At 39.8% G+C, this 18,606-nt stretch overlaps 1 protein-coding gene across 1 annotated transcript in view; it reads right to left on the bottom strand.

Moving 5' to 3' along the window:
* Positions 1–18,606, bottom strand: part of LOC137265337 (metal transporter CNNM4-like) — a 72,503-nt gene that overhangs the window by 10,157 nt on the left and 43,740 nt on the right. The window contains exon 3 of the mRNA XM_067800716.1: positions 14,707–14,850. Coding sequence (XP_067656817.1) covers positions 14,707–14,850 — 144 coding nt within the window. The remainder of the gene's footprint in view (positions 1–14,706; positions 14,851–18,606) is intronic.

The raw sequence follows: 18,606 nt of genomic DNA, 5'->3' as shown, positions 1-18,606 counted from the left end.
TGAATGGATTCAACAGCAGCACTGAGAGTATTTACAAGCAGTTGAACCATGTTTTACACAGCAATCTCAGTGATATCATTATGCATTTATCATGTTTACAGCTTAAAATAGGCCAGTAGCTGTTTCATGCATGTAACATCTCTGTGACATGTAGAGGGAGTTTTTTAATACATTCAGGACACTAACTTGTTCGCAAGTCTCCAATTCATAAATCCTAAGTTGTTTCAATGTCCTCGTGTACATAAGTTACACGTTCCAAGGTCCTTAAAAATATAAATTACACGTTGTTCAAAGGTCCTCAGATACATAAGTTACATGTTGTTTAAAGGTCCTCAGATGCATAAGTTAGATGTTGTTCCACGGTCCTCAGATAAACAAATAACATGGTGTTCCAAGGTGCTTAAGTACATAAGTTACCAATTGTTACAAGGTCCTCAGGTACATAAGTTACCAATTGTTAGAAGGTCCTCAGGTACATAAGTTACCAATTGTTCCAAGGTCCCCAGATACATAAGTCATGTGCTTTTTTTCCAAGATCCAGGCTGTTGTAAAGTTATCTGAACAGGAATTACTCCAATCAGCACCTGATTGTTTCAAGCTTAACAGACAAGTAGCTTCTTCTCAATAAGATGAAATTGAGATATCAGAAAATTACATTGTTTCAATACCCAATACACCAGGCTGTCGATTGATGGGAAGTGATAAGTTTAAGCCCCCACAGGATTGAATCTGGGCAAAATATGGATTATACAATTTGCTCTCTCAACTCACTGGTTTGATTGTGCTTTGGAGGCACACTACTCAGTTCCTGCCTCTACCTCAAGTAGAGAGAACTAATTTGCTAAAGTTGGTCACTCCACGGAAGCAGGGAACACTATTCTGTGAAGAGGGCAGGTGAAGAAATATCTCTTCCTCTATCACTGCATGTACACTGACACTAAGTGAGTGAGTGTGAGAGTGAGTGAGTGAGTGAGTGAGTGAGTGAATGAATGAATGAGTATGATTGGGTGGTTGAGCAAGTGAGTGGGTGAAAGGATGGATGTGAGGGAGGAAGGGAAGGAAGGAAGGTATGAGGGATTCCTTATGCTGCTTCAGGACAATTCCACCAACGCAATGACGTGAGAAACTATAGATCAAACCAAAATTATATTTCATCATTGTTCTCATGATACCATATTTATCATAGACAATATAATTGAGGAGCTCACCATTTTGATTTTTAGAGGCTAAAAGGTTTTAATGTTATCATATGAAACATTTATTTGCCAAGTAAAGAATTACCTATATTAAAGGCAAATTGGAATATTTGCTTGACTGAATTCAAACAAATGAAGACGGAAAACCATAATATCTATTAGTTTTGAACAGCATCCTCAACCCAGCATATTCATAGTTGAATTGGTGCAGAAGATAAAAGATATTAGATATGTTGGTGCAGCACTGACGTTTGGTAAGAAACCTAAAGATTTATAGTGTGACTAAAGCTGCGTGAGTTAACTCCCTTTCAAACGGTAATTGTTACTCCCAGACGTTTCAGCTTGTTAAAAACCTGCACTTGCATTGGTGTACAAGAGAGAACAGATTCTAGATATGAATTTCATATTTGAACATGGATTTGGATGGCAAGGTAAAGGGATGCAAAATACATAGCCTTTGACCAGTTGGGCATGGCTATCATGTGATTAACATCTTTTGATTATGTCTTATAAATCCAATATCCCACACTGTTTTTGTAATGGTATATATCAAACCAGAGAAATTTGCAAACGTAAAAGAAAACATAACATTTAACAGTTTCTTAAACAGGGTGGACAAAGTTTGAAAATGTCCTTAACATGCTGAGGGAAAACAAACAAAGGAAGACAAGTGTTCCTGTATTTATTTCTAAGGTATCTTCACAAGCATTGTATTGCATATCTTGTGAAGAACACTGGAAAAAAATAAAGGAACACTTGTGCTTTTATGTGATCCCTTATTTGTTTCCCCCAGTATATATTACTGAATTTCATCTTCCTTTCAAGTTGCTCTTTGGGTTTCCAATCAGTACAGCCTGGCAATACCCTGGCTTGCTCAAGGCAGATTAATTGTTGTGTTATGCAGCTTTCATGGTTTCTTCAGTCGTAACACTGGAAGCTCCTGAGGCTACAGCTACTCTACGTAACATTATCTGCAGACAAGTTTTCTTCATCACACACCAACATTCTTCTTCATTCAGATCTTCTAATCTCCAGTCTCTCTATTTCTATGATGTTCAAGCCATCCATCGACCATACAACCAGATTCAACATCTTTCCCTCTCTTACTCAAAAGTGAACTTCTTTATTATTATTCAATGAAAAAGGAATCAATCTGCATGGCCATTAACTTTGTAGACAATACTGTAGAGGTTGTCTAAACGTTGTGATAAAATACCTGTGTCTTCAATTGCAAGAGAGTCACAATCAGCCAGCAGGATGAGACGAAAATGTGTGGGTGCTGATCTTACCGGGGAAGCATTACACAATACTTACTAGAAGCATAAACACAGTATTTTCTTACTGCGCTGGTTGATTGGAATTCCTCTAACATTCCATTACATGGTCTTCACGCGCCATGTTAACATGCCTTCAATCGCTGCCAGGAACGTATACATTTCATGCTTGATCACAAGTCTTGTTAAGTACCTCAAAGCGATCTTTTGCAACACCATTTCATTCCATCCATAGCTTAATATGACAAGAGCTACTAGATACTGCTAAAGGATTTGCGCATCTTGTGTATTGATGAACTATCACAGTCTATCACATTTTGTCAGGGTTCTTCTATATTTGATTTCTAGTGCCTATCATTTCACCAGTATTTGTTGCCATTTCTGTTTAAATGAGACACAAACGTTTGCTATATTTACTGATGGTTATCATTCATAGTTTGCAATAATGAGTGAGTTTAGTTTTAGGTGGCTTTTTATTCCAGCAACATCAGGGTGGGGAAACCAGAAATGGGCTTCACACATTGTACCCATGTGAGGACTTGAACCCAGGTCTTCAACTTTAACCACTTGTCTGCTTCACAGACCTTGGCCAGTAATGGGACATAATCGTAACATTGTTCAAAGGAAACACACCCATGAAGGTCCTGGGGTAGAATAGGCCTTCTGCAAACCATGCTTGCCATAAAAGGTGACTATCCTTGTCGTAAGAGGCAACTAACGGGATCGGGTGGTCAGACTCGCTGACTTGGTTGACACATGTCATCGGTTCCCAGTTGCACACATCGATGCTCATGATGTTGATCACTGGATTGTCTGGTCCAGACTCGATTATTTACAGACCGCCGCCATATAGCTGGAATATTACTGAGTGCAGCATAAAACTAAACTCACTCACTCACTCACTCACTCAAAGGAAACAGGCACCAATTAATACTACAATCAAGGTATGAGCAAGGTTGTTTCCCCGTTCCAGAAAAGGGGTCACAGACAGTTTACAAATCGAAGAAATATTACTTATGTTCAAGATTATAATATTCATCAGTTTTGCATACCACCTCTCTAAAACTGACATGCAGGTCCCATCTAGAATGCTGTCTTGAGATCTTTTATTGTGCTTTCCTTGCAAAGCTTGTCATTGTTGTTGCTATGGTGACTAGCTTGTTCACAAGTGTTTTGTGGTGATAAGTTTCAGTCATCAGCATGTTACTCTGTTAACAATCTTGATTCATCAGCATGTTACTCTGTTAACAATCTTGATTCATCAGCATGTTACTCTGTTAACAATCTTGATTCATCAGCATGTTACTCTGTTAACAATCTTGATTCATCAGTGTGATGCTATGCTGACATCGTCACTGTGAGCAAATGATACAATATGTTTGTTGACATCAAAACAAAGTAACAGAATGTATGATGCTAGATGATACATATTTGCACACTAAACATGTGATACAATATATCTTCATAGTGTGTGCATGAAAGATGCATGATGCAGAATGTGTATTTTCAGAGTAAGTGTATTGAAAGGTGCATGACACAATATGATACGTATCTTAAAAGGAAGTACATTTATAGGTGCATGATGCAATATGATATGCATCTTAATAGTACATACATTGAAACGTGTATGATGCAATATAATACGTATCTTAAAAGGAAGTACATTGAAAGGTGCATGATGCAATATGATACGCATCTTAGTAGTGCGTACATTGAAACGTGTAGGATGCAGTATAATACATATCTTAATAGTATGTACATTGAAACATGTAGGATGCAATATAATACATATCTTAATAGTAAGTACATTGAAAGGTGCATGACGCAGTATGATACATATCTTAATAGTAAGTGCATGAAAGAAGCATGATGCAGTATGACACCATGATGTAGTATCTCAACAGTAATCACCTGAAACATGATGTGATACCATAAAACAGTGTTTTTTAGTAATAATCTCTCTTTATAGAGTTACAGAGCCCCAGCTAGATTCAATAAAATACTGATATTCATACAGCAGGCATAAACAACAAACAAACAAATCATATCCATTTCAAATCAGAAAAACCCAGTCTTTACTTGTACCAGCTGGCCTATTGGCAAACATTAAAGGTCACATGCAGCGTATTCTGATACCTTTCGGTATGCACTTACCAAAACAAATACATCAAAAACGCCTATATGTCTGCTTGCCTGTCTGCTAGTGACAATATGCAATGCACAACCTCAACTACTGCAAAATGAAATTAACACCTATCGTGCTTATAACTTAAAAACAAAGCCAGCTAAGCGTATCAGTAAATGAAACAGTGGCCCATGACAAGGCGTTGTTACACATGAGTGCACACCACCGGCCCTGACTGGGTTCGGTATTGCAGCCTCTTCGTTTCAAGGGAGGTAAAGCCAAGTACAAAATGGGGGCGTGGTGGGCGAGCTGTCTAAGGCACCAGGCTACTAATCCAGCGAGCTGGAGGTGCCGGGATTGGGCCCACCTGTGACAGGGTGTAAAAACCTTGGACACTTTGTGTGAAGACTCTTTCAGTGTTGTCACACCCCTAGTGAGCAGTACACAACCCTGTGCACTTATAAGAATACACAAATCCGTTGGTAGATGACCAGATGGTGGCCACATGAACATGTGCAAACACCTAGTTGTGGGTACAGCAACATGTAGTAAACATGGACAAAGTACTGTGACTATCTGTCCCAGTCCACCCAGTTGTGAATGGGACCTTGTAAGGATGGGAAAGCCACATTAACTCGGTGCGCCTGGTAGGCTGCAAGAGTTGTATGATTCCCAGGGAGTTGAGATTGGAAATACTATGTGCCGCTGTGATGGACATCCAATGATTGAGGGAAAAACAAAGCGAACTTGAGCAGCTGAGCCAACTGGATATTGGCACTATACAAATATCTATTAGTATCTAGTAGTATTGCACTTTTGATTTGCGATTATACCCTTATAATTTTGTCTTCTCAGTCTACTCAGTCTATGTTGTCTTCCCAGCCTTCTCAGTTCACGCAGTCTACTAAGTCTATGCAGTCTACTCAGTTCACGCAGTCTACTAAGTCTATGCAGTCTACTCAGTTCACGCAGTCTACTCAGTTCACGCAGTCTACTCAGTCTACTCAGTCTATGCAGTCTACTCAGTCTATGCAGTCTACTCAGTCTATGCAGTCTATGTAGTCTACTCAGTCTACTCAGTCTACTCAGTCTACGCAGTCTACGCAGTCTACTCAGTCTATGCAGTGTAAGCAGTCTACTCAGTCTACTCAGTCTATGCAGTCTATGTAGTCTACTCAGTCTACTCAGTCTATGCAGTCTACTCAGTCTACTCAGTTCACGCAGTTTACTCAGTCTATGCAGTCTATGTAGTCTACTCAGTCTATGCAGTCTATGCAGTCTACTCAGTCTATGCAGTCTACTCAGTCTACTCAGTCTATGCAGTGTAAGCAGTCTACTCAGTCTACTCAGTCTATGTAGTCTACTCAGTCTACTCAGTCCATGTAGCCTACTCAGTCTATGCAGTCTACTCAGTCTATGCAGTCTACTCAGTCTACTCAGTCTATGCAGTGTAAGCAGTCTACTCAGTCTACTCAGTCTATGCAGTCTACTCAGTCTACTCAGTCTACTCAGTCTACTCAGTCTATGCAGTCTATGTAGTCTACTCAGTCTATGCAGTCTACTCAGGCTATGCAGTCTAAGCAGTCTACTCAGTCTACTCAGTCTAAGTCTACTAAGTCTATGTAGTCTACTCAGTCTATGCAGTCTACTCAGTCTACTCAGTCTACACAGTCTACTCAGTCTACGCAGTCTATGCAGTCTATGTAGTCTACTCAGTCTACGCAGTCTAAGTCTACTCAATCTATGTAGTCTACTCAGTCTACTCAGTCTACACAGTCTATGCAGTCTATGCAGTCTACTAAGTTTATGCAGTCTAAGCAGTCTACTAAGTCTATGTAATCTACTCAGTCTACTCAGTCTATGCAGTCTACGCAGTTCACGCAGTCTACTAAGTCTATGCAGTCTACCCAGTCTACCCAGTCTACTCAGTCTATGGAGTCTACTCAGTTTATGCAGTCTACTCAGTCTATGCAGTCTACTCAGTCTACTCAGTCTACTCAGTCTATGCAGTCTATGCAGTCTACTCAGTCTACTCAGTCTAAGTCTACTAAGTCTATGTAGTCTACTCAGTCTATGTAGTCTACTCAGTCTATGCAGTCTATGCAGTCTACTCAGTCTATGCAGTCTACTCAGTCTATGCAGTCTACTCAGTCTATGCAGTCTATGTAGTCTACTCAGTCTATGCAGTCTACTCAGTCTACTCAGTCTACTCAGTCTATGCAGTCTACTCAGTCTACTCAGTCTACTCAGTCTATGCAGTCTACTCAGTCTATGCAGTCTACTCAGTCTATGCAGTCTACTCAATCTACTCAGTCTACTCAGTCTATGCAGTCTACTCAGTCTACTCAGTCTACTCAGTCTATGCAGTCTACTCAGTCTATGCAGTCTACTCAGTCTACTCAGTCTATGCAGTCTACTCAGTCTACTCAGTCTACTCAGTCTATGCAGTCTACCCAGTCTACTCAGTCTATGTAGTCTACTCAGTCTATGTAGTCTACTCAGTCTACTCAGTGTACGCAGTCTATGCAGTCTACTCAGTCTACTCAGTCTATGCAGTCTACTCAGTCTATGCAGTCTACTCAGTCTACTCAGTCTATGCAGTCTACTCAGTCTACTCAGTCTATGCAGTCTACTCAGTCTACTCAGTCTATCCAGTCTACTCAGTCTACTCAGTCTATGCAGTCTACTCAGTCTATGCAGTCTACTCAGTCTACTCAGTCTATGCAGTGTAAGCAGTCTACTCAGTCTACTCAGTCAATGCAGTCTATGTAGTCTACTCAGTCTACTCAGTCTATGCAGTGTAAGCAGTCTACTCAGTCTACTCAGTCTATGCAGTCTATGTAGTCTACTCAGTCTACTCAGTCTACTCAGTCTATGCAGTCTATGTAGTCTACTCAGTCTACTCAGTCTATGCAGTCTATGTAGTCTACTCAGTCTACTCAGTCTACTCAGTCTATGCAGTCTATGTAGTCTACTCAGTTTATGCAGTCTACTCAGTCTATGCAGTCTACTCAGGCTATGCAGTCTAAGCAGTCTACTCAGTCTACTCAGTCTACTCAGTCTAAGTCTACTAAGTCTATGTAGTCTACTCAGTCTATGCAGTCTACTCAGTCTACTCAGTCTATGCAGTCTACTCAGTCTATGCAGTGTAAGCAGTCTACTCAGTCTACTCAGTCTATGCAGTCTATGTAGTCTACTCAGTCTACTCAGTCTACTCAGTCTATGCAGTCTATGTAGTCTACTCAGTCTACTCAGTCTATGCAGTCTACTCAGTCTACTCAGTCTACTCAGTCTATGCAGTCTATGTAGTCTACTCAGTCTACTCAGTCTACTCAGTCTATGCAGTCTACTCAGGCTATGCAGTCTAAGCAGTCTACTCAGTCTACTCAGTCTACTCAGTCTAAGTCTACTAAGTCTATGTAGTCTACTCAGTCTATGCAGTCTACTCAGTCTACTCAGTCTACTCAGTCTACACAGTCTACTCAGTCTACGCAGTCTATGCAGTCTATGTAGTCTACTCAGTCTACGCAGTCTAAGTCTACTCAGTCTATGTAGTCTACTCAGTCTACTCAGTCTACACAGTCTATGCAGTCTATGCAGTCTACTAAGTTTATGCAGTCTAAGCAGTCTACTAAGTCTATGTAATCTACTCAGTCTACTCAGTCTATGCAGTCTACGCAGTTCACGCAGTCTACTCAGTCTACGCAGTCTACCCAGTCTACCCAGTCTACTCAGTCTATGGAGTCTACTCAGTTTATGCAGTCTACTCAGTCTACTCAGTCTACTCAGTCTACTCAGTCTATGCAGTCTACTCAGTCTACTCAGTCTAAGTCTACTAAGTCTATGTAGTCTACTCAGTCTATGTAGTCTACTCAGTCTATGCAGTCTATGCAGTCTACTCAGTCTATGCAGTCTACTCAGTCTATGCAGTCTACTCAGTCTATGCAGTCTATGTAGTCTACTCAGTCTATGCAGTCTACTCAGTCTATGCAGTCTACTCAGGCTATGCAGTCTAAGCAGTCTACTCAGTCTACTCAGTCTATGCAGTCTACTCAGTCTATGCAGTCTACTCAGTCTATGCAGTCTACTCAGTCTACTCAGTCTACTCAGTCTATGCAGTCTACTCAGTCTATGCAGTCTACTCAGTCTACTCAGTCTACTCAGTCTATGCAGTCTACTCAGTCTATGCAGTCTATGTAGTCTACTCAGTCTATGCAGTCTACTCAGTCTACTCAGTCTATGCAGTCTACTCAGTCTACTCAGTCTATGTAGTCTACTCAGTCTATGTAGTCTACTCAGTCTACTCAGTCTATGCAGTCTACTCAGTCTATGCAGTCTACTCAGTCTACTCAGTCTATGCAGTCTACTCAGTCTACTCAGTCTATGCAGTCTACTCAGTCTACTCAGTCTACTCAGTCTATGCAGTCTACTCAGTCTACTCAGTCTATGCAGTCTACTCAGTCTATGCAGTCTACTCAGTCTACTCAGTTCACACAGTCTACTCAGTTAACTCAGCCTACGCAGTCTACTTAGTCTACGCAGTCTTCTCACTCTACTTAGTCTACGCAGTTTTCTCAGTTTACTCTGTCCACGAGGACTACACAGTTTCCACAATCTACAAAGTCTACACACACAACACACTTAGCATAATCCACACAACCACATGCTTCTGCAAGACATTCCCCAAGATTAGACAAGCAAGCAAGATTCACCAGTGTGATGGTGTTTGACAGAAAGGATCATTGGTAATCAAACCACAGACCACAATGTCAGAAATATGCAACTGCCTCAGCCTCAATGCCACATCCTATTACCTTGTACACACTGAACCAAGATCCTCACCATCCACAAGCAGGAATTATTGAATATTTTGGCTTCAGAGAAAATAGACAAGCATGTTGTGCTTCACTGTGAAAGGACTTGTATTCCTAGCATGATTAAAATATTCAGGCTTTTGTAACGCTCAGGCATTTGCTAGCTTTTTTAGGTTCACTGAACTTTAAACCAAGCGTTTGTCAAGCGCTGAATCAATTTCTGGTAAAAACAAAGGTTTCAGGAAGTATGATTGCCAAAAACATTTCACTTATTCCATGAAAAGCCAGCTTCCTAGTTCCACACTTTCAGGTTCATATTGATCTGTGCAAGCCATCACGCTCACACTATATCAAACTGTAGTTTCAGACTTAACGACAGAATCAGGCTTTTCCAAAAGAAATAAATTTAGCTAAACATTCATCAATTGATATAATCATTCCACACTGAATTTTCTTCTTGCTAAGCAGGAGGGTCAATGATAGCTTTGTCAAGAAACTTAATGTTAACATGTTAAAGATAAAAAATAGAATGAATCAGCATAATGATGTTAAAACAAATGATTTGAACAAAAGCTCATCACTTTATCTTCATATCACTTCCTTTTACATTAATGACAGAAGAAATTGCCTCTGTTAACCCAGTACTGAAGGGCTAACTAGTGGGACAAGATGAACATATGATTGTTAACCCTGACAGGCAACATGGGTTATAGCACTGATCTGGGGCAATAAAGTTAGCACTTAGAGCAGACCAAATAGTCAGCGACCACTAAGTTACACCAAAAAGTGAGTGAGTGAGTTTTACGCCACATATTCCAGCTATATGGCAGTGGTCTGTAAATAATAGAGTCTGGAACAGACAATCCCGTGATCAACAAAATGAGCATAAATCAACACAGTTGGGATACAATGACATTGTGTCAACCAAGTCAGCAATCCTTACCACCTGATCCCTTAAGACTTAAGATCCCACAAGACTTAGCAAATTCCTGTTGTGTAAAGGTGGTCTGTTAATTACTGTGTCTGAACCAGGTGAAACAGTACGAGTTGCTATAGAAGTGTCAAGAAGTGACCAATCCTCACTGCCTGATCCATAAAGTCAACTCTAAAAAGCAGCAAAGAGAACATGGATCATAAAGTCAAGAAGTCTGACGGCCTAAACCTCATGTCACATCCTACAACCAGCATGTGCTGCTGAAGATGTCTTGTCCTAGGAAGTGTTGTTGGATACAGTGACAATGAACCTTAGAAATATGCTTCTTGAATCAGACGACTCTCCTTGTTTCACAGAAAAAAGTAAATGTGATATATCATTGGCAGTAGGACCATGCAGACTGTAGCCAGTTCCAAACAGTCTTAACCAAAGCTGATAGGCAATAAATATTTTGATTCTGAAACTACAAATTAATGAATAAGGTCAACATTTACAGGTAGTACAGTAAATAAATTACTGGAAATAATCAAAATTACATTTGGTAGGTTACAAATAACTGACATTTCTATTCTGGTAAGATAAATGCTCAAAGATTAAAGTGTCTGAGGTTGATTTCCTACAATGCAACATCAAAATCTCATCAATTATAGCCGGAAGGACTCAGAACATGCAGTGATATCACATCAGTAAAAGTCTTAGATAGTGAAACATGCCAGGAACCCAGGAAGTCTTTCTGAAAGTCAGGTGGGCTTGAATGTAGCCAGTTCAGTTATGCCCTGTATATCCTTGTACACAATTGTTCTTAACATCAGTTGTCCAGCGGCACAAGTCCAGACAGTTTTTCCCCTGATGAAAGATACTGGAAATCATGAGTTCAACAAAACTGATCTCTATTCAGTGGAGACCACGATGCTATTGATACACCAGATGCTAAAATGAACCTTAAAAATAATTAACATTCATGTCCTGAATGAACAAAGTGAAAACATTCTTTCAACAACTGAAAGAGCACTGCTCAAGACATTCCTGACAATTCCTGTCCTGCCAAATCATCAAAAATAAAAGGTATTTCTTGTGAACATAAGCATTCCAAGAAATGGTTCTAGTGCTGTCCCTTACTGGTGTACAGATTGTTCAGCTGGTCCTGGGCTACTCTACATACGCATGACCCAGGTCAAATGGCACAAATGGCTGGTCGAGGTAACTTCATTAAATTGGGGAGTATATAATGTTGTTGTTGCGATCATGTGAAACACGCTTACATGGATTCGTTACAGAACTTGTCCCCCCCCCCCAAAGCAATCATTTCAAGTTCTAATTGGTTTTAAAGGCGTAAGTTGTCTACCTTGGTTGCCCATGTTCACTAACTTCCGATTCAAATAGCCTTGATTTGGAAACATTAAACATTCTGTAGCTAATTGATTGAAGAAAATTCGGACATTGCTCATGCATTCTCGACTCTGAGATGCCAAACAGCGGCCTTGTCTCAGCTTTTAGGACATGCTAACAATCACCTGACAAAGGCACACCCTTTCACAATAATAGACCCGACCAGTTGTGACACAGTCACGCAATGCATAGTATTCACTTGATCAGGTCAAGTTGAACAAGCTGTAGCATGAAGGAAGCTTCCATGTTACCATCATTAGGAAAGGTCAACACTTGGTTGGAGGCTTACACCATGAACACTAGCTGGGAACTGGTTGTGCAAGGCAATGTACCAGGATCACAGTGTTGACACAGACTTGAAAACAAGCCATTCTACCAGGATCACAGAGTTGATGTAGACTGTACCAGGTTCAAAGACTTGACAACAACCCAGTCTGCCAGTATCAGATAGTTGATGTAGACTTGAGAACAAGCCACTCAACCAGGATCATAGAGCTGAAAACAAGCCAATCTACCAGAATCATAAAGTTGAAAACAAGTTAGTTTAACAATGTCATAAAGTTGACATGCAAATCTACCAGCATTGAGTTGATGTAGACTTGAGAACAAGCCAGTCTACCGGTATCAAAAGATATCAAGACTGTCAAATGGACCGCAATGTTTAAATAAAAGATAATGGAAGAAGTGGCAGCACAAATACCCTCTCCAGACACGTAAGTGATAGCCATGATGAAAGTGATTTCCTCACCACTGCCCCTGGATAATGTTTTATTAGGAAAAGGATTATCCACACCACTTCTGCCGGTTAAAGTTTAAGAGGCATCGCTTTTGTGTTTTTGGTCTCGTGGGTTCCGATGTTACCGTAAATATTTCAATGAAAGGTCCTGATGTAATAGTAACAAAGACCGTGAAGCCCTAAAATCTTAGACCATTAATGAAGCCATTGGTAATCTGATACAACCAGCATCCTTGTTGCATGCTTGTGTGTTATACACACTCACATGATTGAGTCAGGTTCTAACCAGTGATTGACGTAATGACCCATGCCATCAGGGGAATATAACATGCAGTGAACCAAGCTGATTGTACTGTAGTTGTGTATGGCCCTGGTCAAAGACCCAGGTTCGATTCCCCACATGGGCATCATGTGTGAAGCACGCTTCTGGTGTCCTACAGAGTGATATTGCTGGAATATGGCTAAAAGCACTCTGACTGTAGTTGGGGATGGGGTATAGCCCAGAGGTAAAACCATTTGCTCGTCATGCTGAAGGTCTGGGTTTGAATCCCAACTTGGCTTAAAAATATGAAGCCCAATTCTGGTAAAATGAGTAGTTTTACAAAGCGCTGTATCCATCCATGCACGTCAAGTTTGTATCCATCTATGCTCAAAGCTCATATTAACTTTATCAGCTACTTGTGAAAAACATCCTAACAAACCTCATCTTGCACCTACCCTAAAAGTTAGTAAGGTGGCTTTTCTGATATTAACTCAAAAAACACATGTCGAAACACAGACAATTTTATGAAACAGATAAAAGCGTCTGGTCACCCATGGGCAAAATCTATTCTTCTGTGAGATTAAACCAGCCATGCAACAAGTATCGTGTCTTTGCACTTCCAGACGTTCTTAGGAAGCTCTTCCGCCCTGTAATATTGCTCAATGTCATCCAGTTCTAGGTGTGATCAATACTCAATCTCAGTCTGGTAGTAAGTGATTACACAGGTTGCTTGTTCCAGATCCAAATACTTCCAGCCCATCATCATTATATAAATGCCCAAGCCAATGTTAACCGTACTCAATCAATCTCATTATAAATCAATCACTGAAGATGCAATGAAATATGTTTGGGACCGACTAAAAAGTCTGAATTAGCCAGCAGTCTGAGTTACACAGAATTTCTTCTATCAGTGCCTGAAGGTTCAGATCGTAAGTTCAGTCCAGTTTATACAAAAATCCCAGAAACACAGAGTCTGAGTTGGACAGTGCACTTCATTGAGAAAATTTCCGCCCATAACACCAGTGTTCTTATAATTCCATAAAGAACAGATGTTTTTTATCACCTTAACACCAACCCTAACCCTGACCCTGAAAAAAACTCGAATCCTAAAACGTTAAACCGGACCTAAAGCTTCAAACTAATCCTCATAAATAGAATACATTTCAAGCGGAGCGTTACGAGTGGTACTCTTTCCAATGTAATACTGGTTTTCAAGAATTTACTGCTTTCATAATTGCTTTGCATCCTATTACCCAATGATCCCAAAGTTACAAACTTAACGAGGAATAAAACTTGATAATATATTGAAGAATATGTAACAATGCCAGTAGCAAGGTCAATATGTATCAAAATAACTGGAAATGTTTGTTTAAGAAATATATAGCATACAGTCCATTTGGGTTCAAATGAGAATGATGAATGATGACCCTTGATGGTTCTTGAGACTAATGAGAGGGGTAGAACAGCACCAATAGACATTCATGTGCAAGGCCAGCTGAGATGACCCCAGCTAGTCAGGAGCTGTTCCATCAGTGAGAAGCATGAAAATAGCGCAATATTACATGACTGTTTTTTAGATCTGTTTCCTTAATTGATCAAAACGGATTTCAGATCCTTTTGGGTACAGAGGTTTCAAGACCATGTATCTTATCTATGTCTTGTGCACTTCAAGTTATTTTATCATTTATTTTTCCTATTTGAACCTGACCTGACTGTAATGAACATCACCAGATGCTCAGTAGTTGATGACATATCATTACGGGGAAATAGTACATTATTAACGCATATAAGTAGTTTACATTATTTATCCAACCTCTCCTTCATGACATTTGTGAGAGTTAACTCCATGGTAATGCTGTCTACAAAACAGCAATGGATGACAGGTTCTGTGAACATCAATCAGTGTCGGTACTGTCTGCAGTGAAACATGGAAAATGAAGAAGCTCCTACAGCAAGAATAAAGAACCAGGACTTACTGAGAATATCAGTCTCATCAATGATCTCAGACTGGATGATCTCCTCAATGACGTCCTCCAAGGTCACGACGCCCAGAATCTGATACCAAGGGTCGACATCCCCATCATTGCGTAGGTATTGAACAATAGCCATATGTGAGTTTCCTGCAAGAGAAGGGTCAACATGTAGAGATGATGACGCTTAACATATTCCCACTACACACAACACACTAGCACTAATATTAATGATAATACATTTGCAAAGGACCTAATATCCACTTTACAGCTGCTCAGCAATGCCAATACAGTGATAAAACTGGAACATAATACAAAAACAGAGAATGATTATCTACTGGTACACAGAAATGGGTGAGTCATAAGCTGTGATTAGTGGTGTTTTTAATAGTTGTATTTCTGAGTTTTTGAGGAAATGAATTGTGGGCTGACAAGAGAGGTGTGATGAGAAAGTCCATTTAGTGATTTGGGTTGGGTCAAGAGAGTCACTGGAGGATTTGAGATTCCTCTTAAGAGAGTAAGAGGAGATAAGCTCTGAGATAGGTTGAACTCAAACTTGTTGGTAACCTGATCCATAAAAGTTGCCATATACAAGATGATACACAATTGCAAGAATAAGCTTCTACGCAAGTTGCCTTTCAGACTTAACATAGGTCTTGTTCACTACAATGAACTCTAATTCTATAATTACTTGTAGCCTCCATAATATATGCGACTACTCTCATCGGCTTCAAACCAGACATTGTGAGCTGAGTCTGAACACCTTGACTGCATGACCAAGGAGCTTCACCCAGTGCAAACAAGCTCACTAGGTAAGGTTACCATCTGTAGAAGCCTATACAAGATTAATTTTTAAAAAATCTTTTGGACATAGCATATGAATGTTGACCTAATAGCACAGAGTCTACAGTAAAGTACAGCATACACATGCTGAGTTGATACCAATCTACAGTAGAGCATAGAATATACATTTTGAGCTAATACATGTGTATCTGTTATGTTCTATAGCAGAGAACAACATATATAAGTTGAGTTAACATCAGTCTACAAGACAGCATAGCATATATCTGATCTGGTGTGTGACCACACATACAGTCCAGGGGTCTGTTGTTCAAAGCGATCTTAGTGCCAAGTTGACAGTAACTCCCATACCATAACATGGGCTTGTTTTGTACAAGGTTGTCTTGTACAGGGACCACTTTTACAATGTGATCGTAGTGCTAAGATGATCGTAACTCCCATATTTTAACACAGACTTACGACAGTCGTAGCACCACGATCGCCTTTTGAAACAAGCACCACCATTTCCTCTGCAGACCTACCTGTACTGCTAATACTAGACTAATGCTTTGTCTCTAAATACATATTTTTGATTGTAACAAATAAACCTGTTTAACTTATTAAGGAATCCAAGGGTGATCAGAGATAACCTAAGGAAACATAATCTTGCTTTATTCAGAGCCTTAGGACTGCAGGGAGAGCTAGGCTGTAGTGAAATTAATTTGGTTCTGGGACTGTGAGACAAACTAAGGTAATACACTGCTGCCATGCAATTAGGTGAAAGCTCTCTACAACATAATGCCCACCATTGCCTCCTACATAATGACCAGTTATATGATCACGCATTATTTATTTATCCCGGCAAGTAAATACTGATTGTATTCCAAGGCTATTTATCAAGTTGTAACATGAATATTGTGGAGAAGGCACACCATGGACACATCTGTATATGGGTTAGTTAATGATGTACACACACACATCAGCCTCTGCCAATCTAACTAGTGAAGGAGTGCTGTGGTACTGTACTGATGAGCAGAGGCCAGTAGAATATGCAGTCCCAGAACACAGGGAATTGACATAATGTAATTAAAGCTTATTTTACTGGTCTTAAGGTAGTTGACCTTTAATAAGTGAGTGAGGAAGTTTGGTCCTACACCACTTTTAGCAATATTTCAGCAATATTTCAGCAATATCATGGTTGGGAACACCAGAAACAGGCCTAACACACTGTACCCCTGTAAGGAATCAAACCCCTGTCGTCTGCATGACAAGTAAACGCTTTAACCACTTGGCTACCCTTCCACCCCAATCTTTATAAAGACAAAGTGTTTATCATATTTATGTTTAGTGAAAACAAAGAATAATAGCCATAAAATGCCATGCATCAACGTGAACGGCCATCTGAGGATATCTATCAGTCCTTGGCACAGTCTGGCAGCCTTAAGTTACTATTGAAGGTTTTGATCCATTTTAACCAAGAGCACAGGTGATTTATACCTGTATTCAGAACCCAAGGATAAGCTGAACCAGTTTATTTGACTTAAAAACATACCAGCCAACCATAGATACTGACATCATGACCACTACACCTGCTTCGATGAAATCAGAGCAGAGAATGTGAAACATGACAATAAATATACTGATCAAGTTGATGTTGTGTTGTCTATGAGGACAGGTCATTAGCACCGCTAATCATGCCATTCCTGTTGCGGTGGGGTAGCCCAGTGGTCAAAGTATCTGCTTGTCACACCTAAGACCTGGGTTCTATGCCATGATACTGATTGCAAAAAAAAAACTCACTCACTTATTCCATTCCTTCAATTCAATTTATGTTCACATACATATTTTGAACAAACAACCAGAAAAATGTAGTAGTTTCTGAAGCATTAAATAGTGACAGACTGCCATCCAGAAGCAAGGAATAAAATTATTCACAGGGATAGAAAGACTTCTTCAGTTTTATTGTGCCTTTGTGAAAACATGTGTGCCCTTATCTTTAGACTTAAAACAACACAACATTTACCTGTATGTCACTTCAATCTATTGTTTAATCAAGCAGCAAACATCATATAAACCTTTAAATGGGAAAATTGCTTTTCGTGAACAGTTTACATAACTACAGACCCATGAAGGTCTTGGGTAGAACAGACCTTCAGCAACCTATGCTTGTCATAAAAGGTGACTATGCTTGTCGTAAGTGATGATTAACGGGATTGGGTGGTCAGGCTCACTGACTTGGCTGACTCATGTCATCAGTTTCCAGTTGTGCAGATCAATGTTCATGCTGTTGATCACTGGATTGTCTGATCCAGACTCAATTATTTACAGGCCACCGCCACTTAGCTGGAACACTGCAGAGTGTGGTATAAAACTGAACTCACTAACTTACATAACTACAATAATATTTCAGTTTTTCATGACTACAAGAATAGTTCAGCTTCATTTATCCTAGACCCATAAACTACTCACAAATTATACATTCAAAAATAGGTATTTAACTATTTGATTCATCAGTTGTATCGCACTTTGCATAGTGAGGATAATTCATAAAATTTTATTGGTGCCGCCAGGGCATATTAAAAGTATTTCATGCATGCCTTTTCAATATTTAGCAAGCCTGACATAGAAACTGATCTCATCTCAAACTGACATCATTAATTTACAATAGGCTCTTAGAAACCTCACAAATTTTGAAGTACAATCGTGGTAAGATCTAAGTGCCACAGGCTGTTTCACGACAGCTATATGAAATCATGAATATGTTGCTGACACCTGAAGGCTCAGATTTGTATCAAAGATGACTGAATACTCGGATGAACTTGGACTGTCACATGTCTAGCCAGGTAAATTCATACATTGAGAATGTATGGCCTAGAATATAGCGAATGAAAGATCTATATGCTAGCAACACCCAAAATATGTCCAATAATTCTATGTATTTATCTGTGTTCTCCCTTATCACACCTTTGCATCCTGTTTCACAATAGTTCTCTACCAGACATGCTGGCTATCCCTCGCATCAATGTTCACCAACACTAACTGTAGCATATTCATCTTATCTAGTCAGAATATATTCAATTATTATCAACACTCAGATGCAAGTTTTATGACCATTTTTTTCAAATT

The sequence above is a fragment of the Haliotis asinina genome, chromosome 15 (genome assembly GCF_037392515.1).
Source record: "Haliotis asinina isolate JCU_RB_2024 chromosome 15, JCU_Hal_asi_v2, whole genome shotgun sequence".
NCBI classification, from domain to species: domain Eukaryota; kingdom Metazoa; phylum Mollusca; class Gastropoda; order Lepetellida; family Haliotidae; genus Haliotis; species Haliotis asinina.
This window is presented reverse-complemented; position numbering and strand designations above follow the sequence as displayed.